The sequence below is a fragment of the Perca flavescens genome, chromosome 10, assembly GCF_004354835.1.
Source record: "Perca flavescens isolate YP-PL-M2 chromosome 10, PFLA_1.0, whole genome shotgun sequence".
Lineage (NCBI taxonomy): Eukaryota > Metazoa > Chordata > Actinopteri > Perciformes > Percidae > Perca > Perca flavescens.
In genome coordinates, this window is record NC_041340.1 from 30328825 (window position 1) to 30344866 (window position 16042).

The 16042-nt window shown below is 43.8% G+C and overlaps 1 protein-coding gene across 2 annotated transcripts; it reads left to right on the plus strand.

Annotated features, from left to right (window-relative positions):
• Positions 1-1339: 1339 nt before the first annotated feature.
• LOC114563213 (zinc finger BED domain-containing protein 1-like) lies at positions 1340-15746 on the plus strand. Of its 2 annotated transcripts, none has more exons than XM_028590052.1 (3): positions 1340-1422; positions 14103-14998; positions 15142-15746. In XM_028590052.1, exons 2-3 carry the CDS (start codon positions 14402-14404, stop codon positions 15604-15606), a joined length of 1062 nt encoding a protein of 353 aa, XP_028445853.1. In that variant the 5' UTR covers positions 1340-1422; positions 14103-14401; the 3' UTR covers positions 15607-15746. The 2 variants fall into 2 exon arrangements, with proteins under 2 accessions (XP_028445853.1, XP_028445852.1); XM_028590051.1 differs by lacking the exon at positions 1340-1422 and adding an exon at positions 7721-7895.
• The last annotated feature ends 296 nt before the right edge of the window (positions 15747-16042 follow it).

Sequence of the window (16042 nt, forward strand, 5' to 3'; positions counted from 1 at the left end):
GACGTAACAACCCCCTGGTAAATATTGGAGATGTATTTGAAAGATGGAGACCGCTTAGAGCCCAAAAGGACGCAGAGTTGGCTTATTTTCTCCTGAATAGGTAAGCATTAGCTTCATGCTAATTTATCACAGCTACTAGGGACGGGCATTTTTTGTCATTTCAACATTTGTGTACTCACATTGAATTATATAGCTAGAGTAACCGAGTTGGTTACTCGCAAAAACAATTGAGACATAGCCAGTAAAGTGATCCCGACTGGTCCTGGCTAACGCCGCCATGCTAACCCTGTTAACTGTTGTCATGGCTGTTTACAGCGTGTAGCCTCTTCAGCGGCTGGAGCCAACAACGGTGAGTTATTTTAAACCACGAGAGGGGGGCTGTAAATCGGAAAGAGAGGACTGTGAGTTTGCAGTGTGTTTAGCGATTGTTGCCGTAATTCTAAGCCAATGAAGTGTGTTCCGTCGGCAAGGTAGTGGTATTTTTAGCGTTTCGTATTGTAATTCTAAGCCGAGGAAGTGTGCCTGACTGGCGTGTGGAGAGGACAGTGAGGTTGTTGTGTTTTTAGCAGTTCATACTGTAATTTTAAGCCAAAAAAGTGTGTCTGTCAGTTGGTTACAGAGCTCCACGTGAGCACGGGCTTTTATGACTGTCAATATAGCCAGCATCTAACGTTAGCTACTCGGCTGTGCTGTGGAGTAACGTCTGGCTATGTGAGACTAGCATCTAACGTTAGCTACTCTGCTGTGCTGTGGAGTAACGTCTGGCTATGTGAGAAAAGCATCTAGCAACATTGTTGTGAATGCTGCGGTCTCAGCCTGGCAACCCCCGTGAACTTCGAGTCTGGGCAGGAGGGGGCGGGGGAAACGACTCTGCAGTATTTTGAATTGGTAGTGCAGTAACTATTTTAACCGCTAGCTGCCAGTATTACATACAATATTACATATTGCACCTTTAAAATCAATTAGCTTGATTTATTTGTAACATTAACCTCTAATTATGAAGTGAGCCCCCTCGCTTTATTGTGCATTATTTTTGATACACTATTGCTTGGAGATGTCTTGTCGTTATCTCTAGATGTATGATAGCCTACAAACATAAAAAATATAGGTTACCGCATGCTGCTATACATGTCATCCATCGCCATCTAATCATTCTTTTTGTCTTCGCACTTGTGGTGGTTTTCATCTTTCTCTTTCTACAAATTGTATATGATGTATAGCGACATGACCCGGAACCCAAAACACTGTCAAAACACTCCAACGCACCCTCCATTCTTTGCGAAAGATGGATAAAAAGGCGCAAAAGAAGGAAATAGGTACCTTGAAAAAACAAAAAAGCCCCGCCAAATCCTGGACAAATCAGAGATACCGATTCGCACGGGACTAATATTATCACAGGACCTCCGTTTTCGGCGAAATATGGTAGGTCATTTGCGGGGGAATTATTACTTGATAAATTACAGACATGACCGATTCGCACGGGATTAAGACCACAGACAACCTCCCCATCCATCCATCCATCCATCTTCGTCCGCTTATCCGGTGTCGGGTCGCGGGGGGAGCAGCTCCAGCAGGGGACCCCAAACTTCCCTTTCCCGAGCAACATTAACCAGCTCCGACTGGGGGATCCCGAGGCGTTCCCAGGCCAGGTTGGAGATATAATCCCTCCACCTAGTCCTGGGTCTTCCCCGAGGCCTCCTCCCAGCTGGACGTGCCTGGAACACCTCCCTAGGGAGGCGCCCAGGGGGCATCCTTACCAGATGCCCGAACCACCTCAACTGGCTCCTTTCGACGCAAAGGAGCAGCGGCTCTACTCCGAGCTCCTCACGGATGAGTGAGCTTCTCACCCCATCTCTAAGGGAGACGCCAGCCACCCTCCTGAGGAAACCCATTTCAGCCGCTTGTACCCTGGATCTCGTTCTTTCGGTCATGACCCAGCCTTCATGACCATAGGTGAGGGTAGGAACGAAAACTGACCGGTAGATCGAGAGCTTTGCCTTCTGGCTAAGCTCTCTTTTTTTCGTCTAACGGTGCGATAGATTGAATGCAATACCGCACCCGCTGCGCCGATTCTCCGACCAATCTCCCGCTCCATTGTCCCTCACTTTCGCGAACACAACCCCAAGATACTTGAACTCCTTCACTTGGGGTAAGGACTCATTCCCTACCTGGAGAAGGCATTCCATCGGTTTCCTGCTGAGAACCATGGCCTCAGATTTAGAGGTGCTGATCCTCATCCCAACCGCTTCACACTCGGTTGCGAACCGATCCAGTGAGTGCTGAAGGTCGCAGGCCGATGATGCCATCAGGACCACATCATCTGCAAAGAGCAGCGATGAGATCCCCAGCCCACCAAACTGCAACCCCTCCCCACCCCGACTACGCCTCGATATCCTGTCCATAAATACTACAAACAGGATTGGTGACAAAGCGCAGCCCTGGCGGAGGCCAACCCTCACCTGAAAAGAGTCCGACTTACTACCGAGAACCCGGACACAGCTCTCGCTTTGGTTGTACAGAGATTGGATGGCCCTGAGAAGAGACCCCCTCACCCCATACTCCCGCAGCACCTCCCACAGTATCTCCCGGGGGACCCGGTCATACGCCTTCTCCAAATCCACAAAACACATGTAGACCCGGTTGGGCATACTCCCAGGCTCCCTCCAGGATCCTTGCGAGTGAAGAGCTGGTCCGTTGTTCCACGACCAGGACGGAATCCGCATTGTTCCTCCTCAACCCGAGGTTCGACTATTGGCCGAACCCTCCTTTCCAGCACCTTGGAGTAGACTTTACCAGGGAGGCTGAGAAGTGTGATACCCCTATAATTGGCACACACCCTCTGGTCCCCCTTTTTTAAAGGGGAACCACCACCCCAGTCTGCCACTCCTTTGGCACCGTCCCAGACTTCCACGCAATGTTGAAAAGGCGTGTCAACCAGGACAGCCCCCTCCACACCCAGAGCCTTGAGCATTTCTGGACGGATCTCATCAATCCCCGGGGCTTTGCCACTGTGTAGTTGTTTGACTACATCAGTGACTTCCGCCTGGGAAATCGACGACAATCCCCCATTATCCTCCAGCTCTGCCTCTAACATAGAGGGCGTATTAGTCGGATTCAGGAGTTCTGCAAAGTGCTCCTTCCACCGCCCCTATTACCTCCTCAGTTGAGGTCAACAGTGTCCCATCCTTACTGTACACAGCTTGGATGGTTCCCCTTTCCCCTCCTGAGGTGGCGAACAGTTTTCCAGAAGCACTTGGGTGCCGACCGAAAGTCCTTCTCCATGTCTTCTCCAAACTTCTCCCACACCCGCTGCTTTGCCTCTTTCACGGCAGAGGCTGCAGCCCTTCGGGCCCTTCGGTACCCTGCAACTGCCTCCGGAGTCCTCCGGGATAACATATCCCGGAAAGACTCCTTCTTCAGTCGGACGGCTTCCCTGACCACCGTTGTCCACCACGGTGTTCGTGGGGTTACCGCCCCTTGAGGCACCTAAGACCCTAAGACCACAGCTCCTCGCTGCAGCTTCAGCAATGGAAACTTTGAACATTGTCCACTCGGGTTCAATGCCCCCAGCCTCCACAGGGATGCACGAAAAAGCTCCGCCCGGAGGTGTGAGTTGAAAGTCTGTTGGACAGGGGCCTCCTCCAGACGTTCCCAATTTACCCGCACTTTTCTACGTTTGGGCTTACCAGGTCTGTCCAGAGTCTTCCCCACCCTCTGACCCAACTCACCACCAGATGGTGATCGGTTGACAGCTCTGCCCCTCTCTTCACCCGAGTGTCCAAAACATACGGCCTCAGATCAGATGAAACGATTATGAAATCGATCATTGACCTTGGCCTAGGGTGCTCTGGTACCAGGTACACTTATGAGCATCCCTATGTTCGAACATGGTGTTCGTTATAGACAATCCATGACTAGCACAGAAGTCCAACAACAAACAACCACTCTGGTTTAGATCAGGGAGGCCGTTCCTCCCAATCACGCCTCTCAGGTGTCTCCATCATTGCCCACGTGTGCGTTGAAGTCCCCCAGCAGAACAATGGAGTCCCCCACTGGAGCCCCATGCAGGACTCCAGTCAAGGTCTCCAAGAAGGCGAATACTCCGAACTCCTGTTTGGTGCATATGCACAAACAACAGTCAGAGTTTTCCCCCACAACCCGCAGGCGTGGGAGGCGACCCTCTCGTCCACTGGGGTAAACTCCAACACAGCGGCGCTCAGCCGGGGACTTGTGAGTATCCCCACACCCCCCGGGCGCCTCACACCCTGGGCAACTCCGGAAGAAAAGAAAAGAGTCAACCCCTATCCAGGAGTATGGTTCCAGAACCAAGACTGTGCGTAGAGGTAAGCCCCACCAGATCTAACCGGTGGCGCTCCACCTCCCGCACCAGTTCCGGCTCCTTCCCCACAGAGAGGTGACGTTCCACGTCCCCAGAGCCAGCGTCTGCTGCCCGGGTCTGGTCCGTCGAGGCCCCTGACCTTCACTGCCACCCATGTGGCATCGCACCCGACCCCAACGGTTCCTCCCACAGGTGGTGGGCCCATGGGATGGAGAGGGAGTTGCCACGTAGCTTGTTCGGGCTGTGCCCGGCCGGGCTCCGTGGCAAACCCGGCACCAGGCGCTTCGCCGACGCCCACCGTCTGGGCCTGGCTCCAGACGGGGGCCCCGGGCTTCCTCCGGGCAGGGTCACTCCATCTCTGCTTAGCTTTTTCATTGGGGTTTTTGAACCATTCTTTGTCTGGCCCCTCACCTGAGACCACTTTGCCTTGGGAGACCCTACCAGGAGCACAAAGCTCCAGACAACACAGCCCTCAGGTTCACAGAGACACACAAACCTCTCCACCACGATAAGGTGATGGTTCACGGAGAGGAGACAACCTCCCCAATTATTACAAATGACTGGAGGTCACCAGGTAATACTTATCCCGTGCAAATAGGGCTTATGTCATACCCCTCTTACTCCCTACATTTATATCTTCACTTTTATCATATTTTGTATTAATATATATATATATATATATATTTTATACAGTACAGGCCAAAAGTTTGGACACACCTGTTTTCAGTTATTTCACACTTTTTTGTTAAGTACATAATTCCATATGTGTTCATTCATAGTTTTGATGCCTTCAGTGAGAATCTACAATGTAAATAGTCATGAAAATAAAAAGGAAACGCATTGAATGAGAAGGTGTGTCCAAACTTTTGGCCTGTACTGTATATACAGTATATTTTTTAAAGTAACAGGGTAATTCCGTAACACAAGAACTGGTACTCTCTCCATTCAAAGATAACATTTGCTGTTGTGAATACATAAATGACTGGCCCTTGAATATACTTTCACGCTTTTTTTTTTTTATTTTTTTTTTTTTTTTTTTTTGTGGCATTTTAGGCCATGGGGAACACTTACCAGGTGATCTACCCAGGCGGCACTACTTTCTCACTTTTCAAAACATAATTCTTATATTTAAGCAATGTGTCATGGATTTTATGTGTTCATCTCTCTCAACATTTTTATTTCCCCTAAAATAATTTAAAAAGCATGCATTGTTCATCTTCTTCTTCTCCTCCCACCCACAATCTGTTTAAATGCACTTTTTAGGGTTTTAAAGGTGCAATATGTAATATTGTGTGTAATACTGGCAGCTAGCGGTTAAAATAGTTACTGCACTACCAATTCAAAATACTGGAGAGTCGTCTCCCCCACCCCCTCCTGCCCAGACTCGAAGTTCACGGGGGTTGCCAGGCTGAGACCGCAGCATTCACAACAATGTAGCTGGACGCTTTTCTCACATAGCCAGACATTACTCCACAGCACAGCGGAGTAGCTAACGTTAGATGCTAGTCTCACATAGCCAGACATTACTCCACAGCACAGCGGAGTAGCTAACGTTAGATGCTAGTCTCACATAGCCAGACGTTACTCCACAGCACAGCCGAGTAGCTAACGTTAGATGCTGGCTATATTGACAGTCATAAAAGCCCGTGCTCACGTGGAGCTCTGTAACCAACTAACAGACACACTTTTTCGGCTTATAATTACAGTATGAACCGCTAAAAACACAACAACCTCACTGTCCTCTCCACACGCCAGTCAGGCACACTTCCTCGGCTTAGAATTACAATACGAAACGCTAAAAATACCACTACCTTGCCAACGGAACACACTTCATTGGCTTAGAATTACGGCAACAATCGCTAAACACACTACAAACTCACAGTCCTGTCTTTCCGATTTACAGCCCCCCTCTCGTGGCTTAAAATAACTCACCGTTGTCGGCTCCAGCCGCTGAAGAGGCTACACGCTGTAAACAGCCATGGGCTGCCCGGTAACGTTAACAGTTAGCAGGGTTAGCATGGCGGCGTTAGCCAGGACCAGTCGGGATCACTTTACTGGCTATGTCTCAATTGTTTTTGCGAGTAACCAACTTGGTTACTCTAGCTATATAATTCAATGTGAGTACACAAATGTTGAAATGACAAAAAATGCCCATTCCTAGTAGCTGTGATAAATTAGCGTGGAGCTAATGCTTACCGGTTCAGGAGAAAATAAGCCAACTCTGCGTCCTTTTGGGCTCTAAGCTGTCTCCATCTTTCAAATACATCTCCAATATTTACCAGGGGGTTGTTACGTCTCTAGTCACGCAACTGTTAGAAACATGCTGTTTTCTTTTTTTTATGTCATGTAGAATCTATCTCCGTTGATCCTGTTGGTTTGTTTGCTGCTTTCATGGCTGTACTAACGTTACAGCTGTAGCGCGCGGGGTTTACGTTTTTACAGGTATATCTGGCAACCCGGCCTGCCTGTCAAACTGGGCCGTTGATAACAACACACAGATCAAAACATAAACATAAATTCCATCACGGAATGTAAATTTCAAAAAGAAAAAATACTGAAATTAGCATTGTTGTCAGAAAAGATAGTATTTCAGTTTAACATGTTTCCTTAATATCTGATGAGGCATTGGTGTCATTTTTGGATTTATTACAGTACAAATATTACATATTGGACCTTTAAGGTAGCTCTGCATTATTTCTTCTGTATTTATATGCAGCACATGTAAATATTCTGTGCATGTGCCATAAACAAACTAGAGCATGGACGTTGTGTGACCTTATAAAATCTTCTCTGGACATCAATTATCTTTGTACTTAACTAAATCAGATCTGCCTTAGATGTCGGAATTGAACACAGACATGATGATGTAATCGAAATGCTAAATGGCCCCACAAACCCTACAGCTCTTTGTGATTGGTGATTCATCACCAGCTCATCTCACCGTAATGAACCCAGACACTTATTACAAGCCCCTCCTTCAAACAGAAAACACCGGCCCTTCCAACACAATTTCCTCACTGGTGTTGTCAAGTCGCAACTACAAAGCGGCTCACGCTCCTCTCTAGCGAGCATGTTGTTAATATTTGATGGGATGTGCTACTTCTTACAAATAAAACAGACACCATCCTTGTTTTGGTTGATGTGGAAACTCTGTGGTTGATTATGAGAGAGGTGTGAGAGCCTGATTAAGAAGGTGGCAGACGCAGTTCAGTAAGACATTTGGGGGTGATATAAATTTGATTCATGCATAATATGAACTCTTAAAAGGAGAGGATGGAGAGAGAGGAGTGGAGCATGATCAAGAAGGGTGTCAGTGCTCTGAAATAAGACAGTTATAGCACTGGGATATTTAGTGATAATGTCAATTTGATTTGAATACAACCGAGCTGGATAAGGGACTGACAGAAGGTAGAGGGAGAGGGAGGGAGAGACTGATATGGGTAATTAACAGTGTGACAGATATACTTGGCTCAGAAATATAGGTTATGAGCACTTTATTGAGGCATTCAGGACATTGTTGGATGATGATGAGAGAGGGAGAGCCAGAGATAGAAAGGTGAGTCCAATGTATTTAACTGAGACATTTAGGTCAATTTTATTTTCACTGCTATAATTAAACATATTTTATTCCAAATTCCCTGACAAACTTAGAGGCATATAACAGCTTTCAAATTGAGCTGATACTTCAAGTTCAAGACTTCCCCCCCGAGTAGCAAATTTACCAAGAAGCAAACTGACTCTTAACCAAACATGGATGAAATACAGATGCATTAATGGCAAATTAGATGTAATAAGATACTTTAGAGGCAATACACAGGAAATAAAGAGAGCTGTGTGACACATTTAACTGTGAGAGGCAGCATGGATAACTTTAGCCTGTTTGATTAGGCCTTAATTAAGTGGTCACCTGAGGAAAAGCTCAAGTTCTCCTCACTGAGACCACAATTTTCCATAAGCAGAAGTGACAATGGAAGAAGTGGTTTACTGACTGTATGTAGTTTGCCTTGGGCTCTTTGACCATGAAGGGTTCAAGGAGATTTTTCCCCCACACATCCTAACATTACGTTAGCTTGGTTTCAGACCTCTGAATAGAGTGTTGCAGGAATGCCGTATTTTCGTAGGCCAACCCGGAAGTTGGCATCACCCTCGTTCCCTACATAGATTGTTCCATTGGATTTTAGATGATTGCAGAAAATAATCTCTGTGGCAATCAAAAGTGTATGATACTTACACATTTTGTTCAGCAAGATAATCTTCACAAATGAACACCACTTTTTTGATTTTTGAAGCGTCAATGTAATCTGCAGAAGTAGAAAGCTAAGCTGTCATTGAACTATGAGTGTTTGGCGTGATGATGTTTGTAATTTAGCCACTTCTTGGTAACCGTCTTTTTTAAGACACATAAAAGCTTCAACATTCATGAGTGAATGTCAGGAAACTGACTCAGAAATGTTAGTGATAAAACAAGATTTATGTAAAGTTTGCTAACATTGGCCACCATAATATGCAACTAGCTCGGAGCATGTAAAGCTGTAGCAGCAAAACCCCTGAGTGTACAGGGTGCATTTTAAGCTTATGAATTAAACTATTTATTTGGAAAAGAAAACATGTCATATCTTCTTTCAAAAGTTACATAGCCTCACTTTAAGTGCCATTCTACAAATAAGCTGTAAACAAAAAATACACTAAATCAAGCTAACATCAAAAGAAAGACATGGTCGAATTATGTAGTTCTGCACTACTGCAATCAAAGAAAGCACTAGAAAATATTATGTACAGAAAATGATGCGACTCTGTGGACGTTTGCGTCAAAAAGAACATCTTTTCATGGTCCTTTACCATGAGAATGTCTGGAAAGCGCAGATCGAAGCAGAGCTTATCAGACACTACTTTAGCTTGGCTGGGACCCAACGAGTGGGCTGTGGGAAGATTAAACTGAATCCTCAAATCATTTTGCTAAAGATGGGTTTTAACTAGAAAGTCTTAATTTAGTTTGAAGATACAGGCTGTGTGGTGCTGCCAAATCATTTGATGTCCCTGTAAAAGAAGATGGACAGCCAACAACACTGTAGGCTAGTAGGTTAGTAGCCTCCCAAAATGGATAATTTTAACAGCCTTTGACATCAGCCTGTGACTGTGTCTGCTCAGAAAAAAACAAAAGACAATCTTCCCAGAAGAAAGGTTGAAATGGGATCTGAAATGTGTCTGACTGTGAGGGGAAGAGATATAAAGATTACAATTTGTATTTATTATGTATTCAAGGAGTATGGCCTGTCAGACTGTTGTAGCATGCTAACCCCAAGGAGATTAGCTCCTCTTTCAGGCTAAAAAGCAGTCAAATCATTGTACTCAGTATGTAACAGAAAATCCCAATCACACAAATCTTTTTCATGTGGCCTAATCTGACTTCTTTTTGGATTACTTGACTTTCCTAAATCTATGTAATAGAGAGAAGCTTGCCTTTCCTTTCTTCTGAGATTATTGAGCTTCCACACTATGGCCTGTTACTTTTTCCCCACTATTGCTATTTCCACATCACTTTGCTGTAGCCCGAGGGCAACTGAGCCAACAACCGCAATACTTAACTGCAGTAAAATTGATTTGTTATGATTTTTCCCTAAGCACGATTATTTACTAGACAATATGTGCACATCTGCACCACCGCTTTGTTACACACCGAGTACACTGACTCATGGCCGATGATTCACTACCATTTGTTGTTTGTTTTGTCTGACTATGTGCATTTTTGTTGAGGATATTTTAACTTTTACTTGCAGATCATTGAAATATTTTTTTCTTTCTCACTGGTAACATCTATGTTCGATAAGCTTGCACTTGCTGCTATAGTGGTTCAGTTCTCCACTTCTCAGAGGTTACCTGTCAATCAAAAACAATGTTGATTGGCAGGAATTATTTTGAATACTTTCACTAAATTCCTATTATAAACTCTTAAATTTGAGTTTCTGGAGGTGTGCGCTTTGCAAAATTATTTTCATGGAAGACTAATGCTTAAATGACATGTGCATGTAATGCTTAAATGACATGTGCATGCAATCCATCAAGTTTTTATTTTGATGCCCCAAACTAATTGAGATGCAGAACAAATTTCCCAAAAAAGACCTGCCATACACTGGCAATTCAACAGTAAGACAAAAAGTATACACTATATGCTAAAGGTCTTTTCACACGGGGAGCCATTGTCACGTCTCATAATTAATTTTCAATGAGAGGCAAGTGGGCAAGTAGGGCGGCGCGGGCAGTTTGACGACAGGCGGGCGCAATCCTGTGAAACTGTCGCATTCGTGTTCGTCACACGCCTGCCCATTGCAAGAGTTGAATTGTGTTGAACTTTGCCCTACGCGTGCGACGCGCAGTGCAAATCAATAAACAAATATAAAACTGTTTTCTTAACAGTTATCAAAACATCAAAACAAGCTTTTGCTTGTCAGAGCATTGGCACAAGACTGGATTAATCGGGTAACATCAGTAATTATGACTATGCTAATTTAGCTAACTTTAGCTATCAACAATAAAAGTCCGTTGTTAGGAAAGACTAGGATTACCACCATTTGTAATACATCAACCTGTGATTAGGGATATATGATACCACAGTCAGCTAATGTCTACAGTGTCTAAAGTGCACAGAATCCCCATGGTTACCACACATTGATCGCCTGGCGTTTAATCACGGAGCATTGTCCTTCACATGAGGATCCACGCGAGTACGCAGGCGAAGTGTAGCTCCCCTTGTGAAAAGTAGTGGTGTGCGATACTACAATATTTGGTATTGATCCGATACCAAGTAAATACAGGGCCAATATCGCAGATAGCGATACAATACCGATAGTTTTTAATAATAAAGGAGGATGAATTTTCATGACCTTTATCCTAAGTGTTTTTGTGATTTTACATTTGGATTATTAATAAGTTAAACCCAAGGACAGAATGTTCATGTGCTTGTATAAATTTGTTTTGTTAACATGAATGAAAATATAGCCACACGGCGCTTCTCTTCCTCTCTGCCATTCTTCTGCTCCATATCTGTTCTGCTTGTGTGTGTGTGTGTGTGTGTGTGTGTGTGTGTGTCTGTGTGCTGCTGGCCGGTGCCGGGCCTGGCTGCACACACACAGCAGGAGGAGCAAAGTGTGCCTGCTCTGCGCTGTGACAGGACTTGCTCTGCGCTGTGACAGGACTTGACCACTTGAAAGCAGCGGAACTTACACAGACAGGTCGCCTCTGTGATGAAACCGCAGCAGTGTAAACTGAAGAGAAACTGAAACTAAAGTATTGATCCTATTACACTGGTATTGATCAATATCAATACCAATGTTGGTATCAATATTATCAATATTTGAATCCATCCGCCCACCACTAGTGAAAAACCCTTAATAGCAACAAGTCATTATACCTGACAAACAACCAAACAGGTTTTCACTTTGCTCCAAGACAATCCATATGAGCATTTTCTGATGACGCATCCTTATTGGCAGGTTCGTATCCTTTGTCAGCATCTTTCCAAAGTTACATTCTGGTAACCACATCAACTTGGTTAATAGTAGGGAAAGATCATGGACGTGGTGGACTGTCAACTACAGGTACTGGAACTTCTGCGTGCTACTCCAAACTGGTGTGCCGGATGTCATCTGCTTTAGTTAATACACTGACAGTGAATAAGTACATCAACCCTACTCTCCCTTTAACACATATGCAACATTAAAACAGTTGTCACTAAAAGGTTGCCAAGCCTGATTTGGGTTTACTGCTTTTAAAATCCAAGTCTGGATCAACGGAAGTACATTTCCATGGTAGGGCTGCACGAGAACAAGTCATATTGCGATTTAGAATACTGCGATTACGATATAATGGTATCATGAGTCTACTTGCATGATTATCAAGGAAAATGCACAAATTACAAACATTTTGAAATGTTTATTTCTCAAGTTGAATATACAAAGATAAACAAGCATATATATATATATATATATATATATATATATATATATAAATATACATAATACTGTCCAATACTTTTTTTAAACTTACTATTTTACCAAATTAAATAACAAAAAACAATCTTTTCAAAATAGACAGTTTTGCTTTGCTCAACAGTACAAATGAAATAAATAGAACAATAAATAAGAAAAATACAAATTCTTATTGAAATAATACATATTGTATTTTCTTATATGACATATGAGAGGGGTGTAACATAAGAACTAGTGATTAAGTTACAAAATATAATTTGTATAACCTTTTCTTAAAGTCTGCATGCTCTGAACACCTCTACACTTCTGATACTCACATGAACACATGCTGCTGCCTAAACAGACTGACTGCTCACATTTATTGTAGACGTTGTTACCACGGTAGTGCTTAATACATCCATGGGGTAACCGTAATTCAGAGGGCAGATTCATATATAGATTCGACACAGAACCGTAAATCAGGCATTATTGAGGGCGAGAACGGCAGGTGCTGATGAGTGACGTTAGTGTCTGAGTAGTCTCGCATTGCCAGACCTTCCTCCACAGCGCTGTGGAGGAGGGTCTGGCACACAGCATTCCGGGATGGAAACTCCTCACTACTCAAGGTTTCTGCCTAAAAGGGAGTTTTTCCTCGCCACTTTCGCACTAAATGCTTGCTCTTGGGGGAATTACTGGAATTGTTGGGTCTTTGTAAATTAAAGAGTGTGGTCTAGACCTACTCTATCTGTAAAGTGTCTTGAGATAACTCTTGTTATGATTTGATACTATTAGAGATGCACCGATACCAGTACTCTTGTCTTGGTCCGATACTGTGCTCATGTAGTTGTCCCCCGATACGAGCGCACCCAATACCACTTTATGGCAATGTGACATTAGACTAAATAGATAAATATATAAACTCAGCAAAAAAAGAAACGTCCTCTCACTTTCAACTCGTTTTATTTTAAGCCAACAATACATGCGTAAAACTTTGTATTAACATAAACAAATTCAACTACTAAGAAATAAACTGAACAATGTTTCACAGACATGTGAGTAACAGAAATGGAAAAATGTGTCCCTGAACAAAGGATGGTCAAAATCAAAAGTTACAGGGAAGACATCCTCCTCCCTCATGTGGTACCCTTCCTGTAGGCTCATCCTGACATGACCCTCCAACATGATAATGCCACCAGCCATACCGATCGTTCTGTGTGCGATTTCCTGCAAGACAGGAATGTTAGTGTTCTGCCATGGCCAGCGAAGAGACCGGATCTCAATCTCATTGAGCACGTCTGGGACCTGTTGGATCGGAGGGTAAGGGCGAGAACCATGCCCCCCAGAAAGGTCCAGGAACTTGCAGGTGCCTTAATGGAAGAGTGGGGTAACATCTTAGAACAAGAACTGGCAAACCGGTGTGCAGTCCATGAGGAGGAGATGCACTGCAGTACTTAATGCAGCTGGTGGCCACACCAGATACTGACTGTGACTTTTGATTTTGACTATCCTTTGTTCAGGGACACATTTTTCCATTTCTGTTAGTCACATGTCTGTGTAACATTGTTCAGTTTATTTCTTAGTAGTTGAATTTTTTTATGTTCATACAAAGTTTTACGCATGTTAAGTTGGCTGAAAATAAAAGCAGTTGAAAGTGAGAGGACGTTTCTTTTTTTTGCTGAGTTTAGTTTCGTGGTACGTCTGTGTTTTAACATTGATGTGTTTACTACTGTTGCCACTAGGCAGCCTGCTTTTGTTTACTTCCAGTTTCTTCTTCTCTACTGCTTCTTGCTCATTCACAGATTATTTTGTCTGTACGCCCTCTGGTGTTTTGGAGAGTACTGAAATGAACAATGCGCTGAGCATAAACGTCTCTGTGCGTGCTCGTAGGGCGCGCACCATCTACAGCCGCCCGCGCCATCTACAGCGCACGTTGTGGAGGGAAGTCTCTCAGCCTACAAGCCACACTTATTGGCTCATAGCATTGCTGTCGTTACAGACAACGCACGCAACATGATTGTGGCAGTGAGGGAAGCAGGGATGTCGCCTCATATTAAGTGTTTTGCACACACTTTGAATCTTGCTTTGCAAGCAGGATTGCATGTTCCCCGCGTCAGTCGCTTGCTTGAAAGTCGTGGCTTTTTTTCACCGCAGTACCACAGCAACAGCTGTGCTCGCGGCAAAGCAAAATATTCTTGAGATCGCATCACACAAGCTGATCATGGATGTTGTAACAAGACGGAACAGCTCAATGGATATGCTGGAACGCTATCTTGAGCAACAAGCTGCTATAACAGCAGCCCTCTTGAGCATAGAGGTGCGCAAAAATGCACGTCAACTCGATACTATGGATAGCGCTGACATCAGTGACGCAGAGGAAATTGTAAACCTTCTTAAACCGCTAAAAAAAGCCACCGCTGTCCTGTCTGATGAAAAGAGCCCCACGCTGTCACTCATTGTGCCCTTGAAAGCCACGATCGAACAGAGCATGACACCGGACGAAAAAGACTCCACAACTATTGCTAACATGAAGACGGCCATCCTGCAAAACCTCTCAAGCAGATTCACAGAGGAACAGGATTATCTGCTAGAGGGTACTGCCTTGGACCCCAGATTTCGGTCATTGCCCCACTTACTCCCTGAACAATGTGAAGAGGTTTTCCACCGGTTGAAGAACAAATCAAACCAGTTACAGCAGGTATGTCTGTATTACAAATTGTCTGAGAATCTGTGTATTTGCATTTGTGTGTGTTTGTCACTCCAATTGCATGTTTGTGTAACCTACTTTTATGTGTATGTAACTGAAACTGTACTTACAATACTTAATTATTATATTTTAAGGCTGTCACTGTGAAGCAAACAAAGGAGGGAGGTGCCAGTGCTGGAGATCCCACTGATGCAGCCGATCAGAGAGATACAGCACACAGAGTTGAACCAGAACAGCCACCTAGCAAAAAGACAGCACTTGAAGAGCTCTTTGGTGCAACTTTTTCTGAACCACCAGTCACCCAGTCCAAAAGTAGGATAGAAGTAGAGATTGAAATGTACAAAAAGGACACTTCTATTCCCCTCATTAGCTGTCCACTGAAATGGTGGAAAGAAAATGCTCAAATGTACCCACTTCTTTCACCTCTTGCAAAGGCTTACCTCACAGTTCCAGCAACTTCCGTTCCTAGCGAACATGTTTTCTACAGCAGGGGATATTGTAAATGCACAAAGATCCCAGCTACTACCAAAAAATGTAGATATGCTGGTTTTCTTGCAATAAAACCTGTAAGTAATCAAAAAAAAAGCTCTTTGTGTTGAAATTACTTGAACAGGACACTACTTGTGTGGTGTTTTTTTTGTTGCACTTTTACTGCTTAAAGAAGTTATCTCTTGGGCTATCCTAATTCTAATTTCATGATACAATTCAGTTTTATTGGTCAGTGACACCTAGTCAATTGTTGATTTTACATACAGAAGGTTAAACTAAATCTTGATTTATATTGAAGTATTGTACATTCTTTTAAGTAGTATGTATTGTGTCGACAGTTATTGAACACTGTTAATGTTAAATAAATCTGTTAATTGATTTTCAGTTGAATTTTTTTCAAAATATCGTGATACATATCGTATCGTGAACCCAGTATTGTGATACATATCGAATCGTGAGCTGAGTGTATCGTTACACCCCTACTGTGTACACTATCAGAGCATCACATATTTGTCTCTCAGCCTACAAGCCACACTTATTGGCTCA

Bases quoted from the DNA above. Each gene is read 5' to 3' on its own strand.
- LOC114563213 (XM_028590052.1), top strand. From the start codon at position 14,402: ATGTTCCCCGCGTCAGTCGCTTGCTTGAAAGTCGTGGCTTTTTTTCAC. The intron at 14,999-15,141 runs GTATGTCTGTAT...TTATATTTTAAG, and splicing joins AATCAAACCAGTTACAGCAG to GCTGTCACTGTGAAGCAAAC.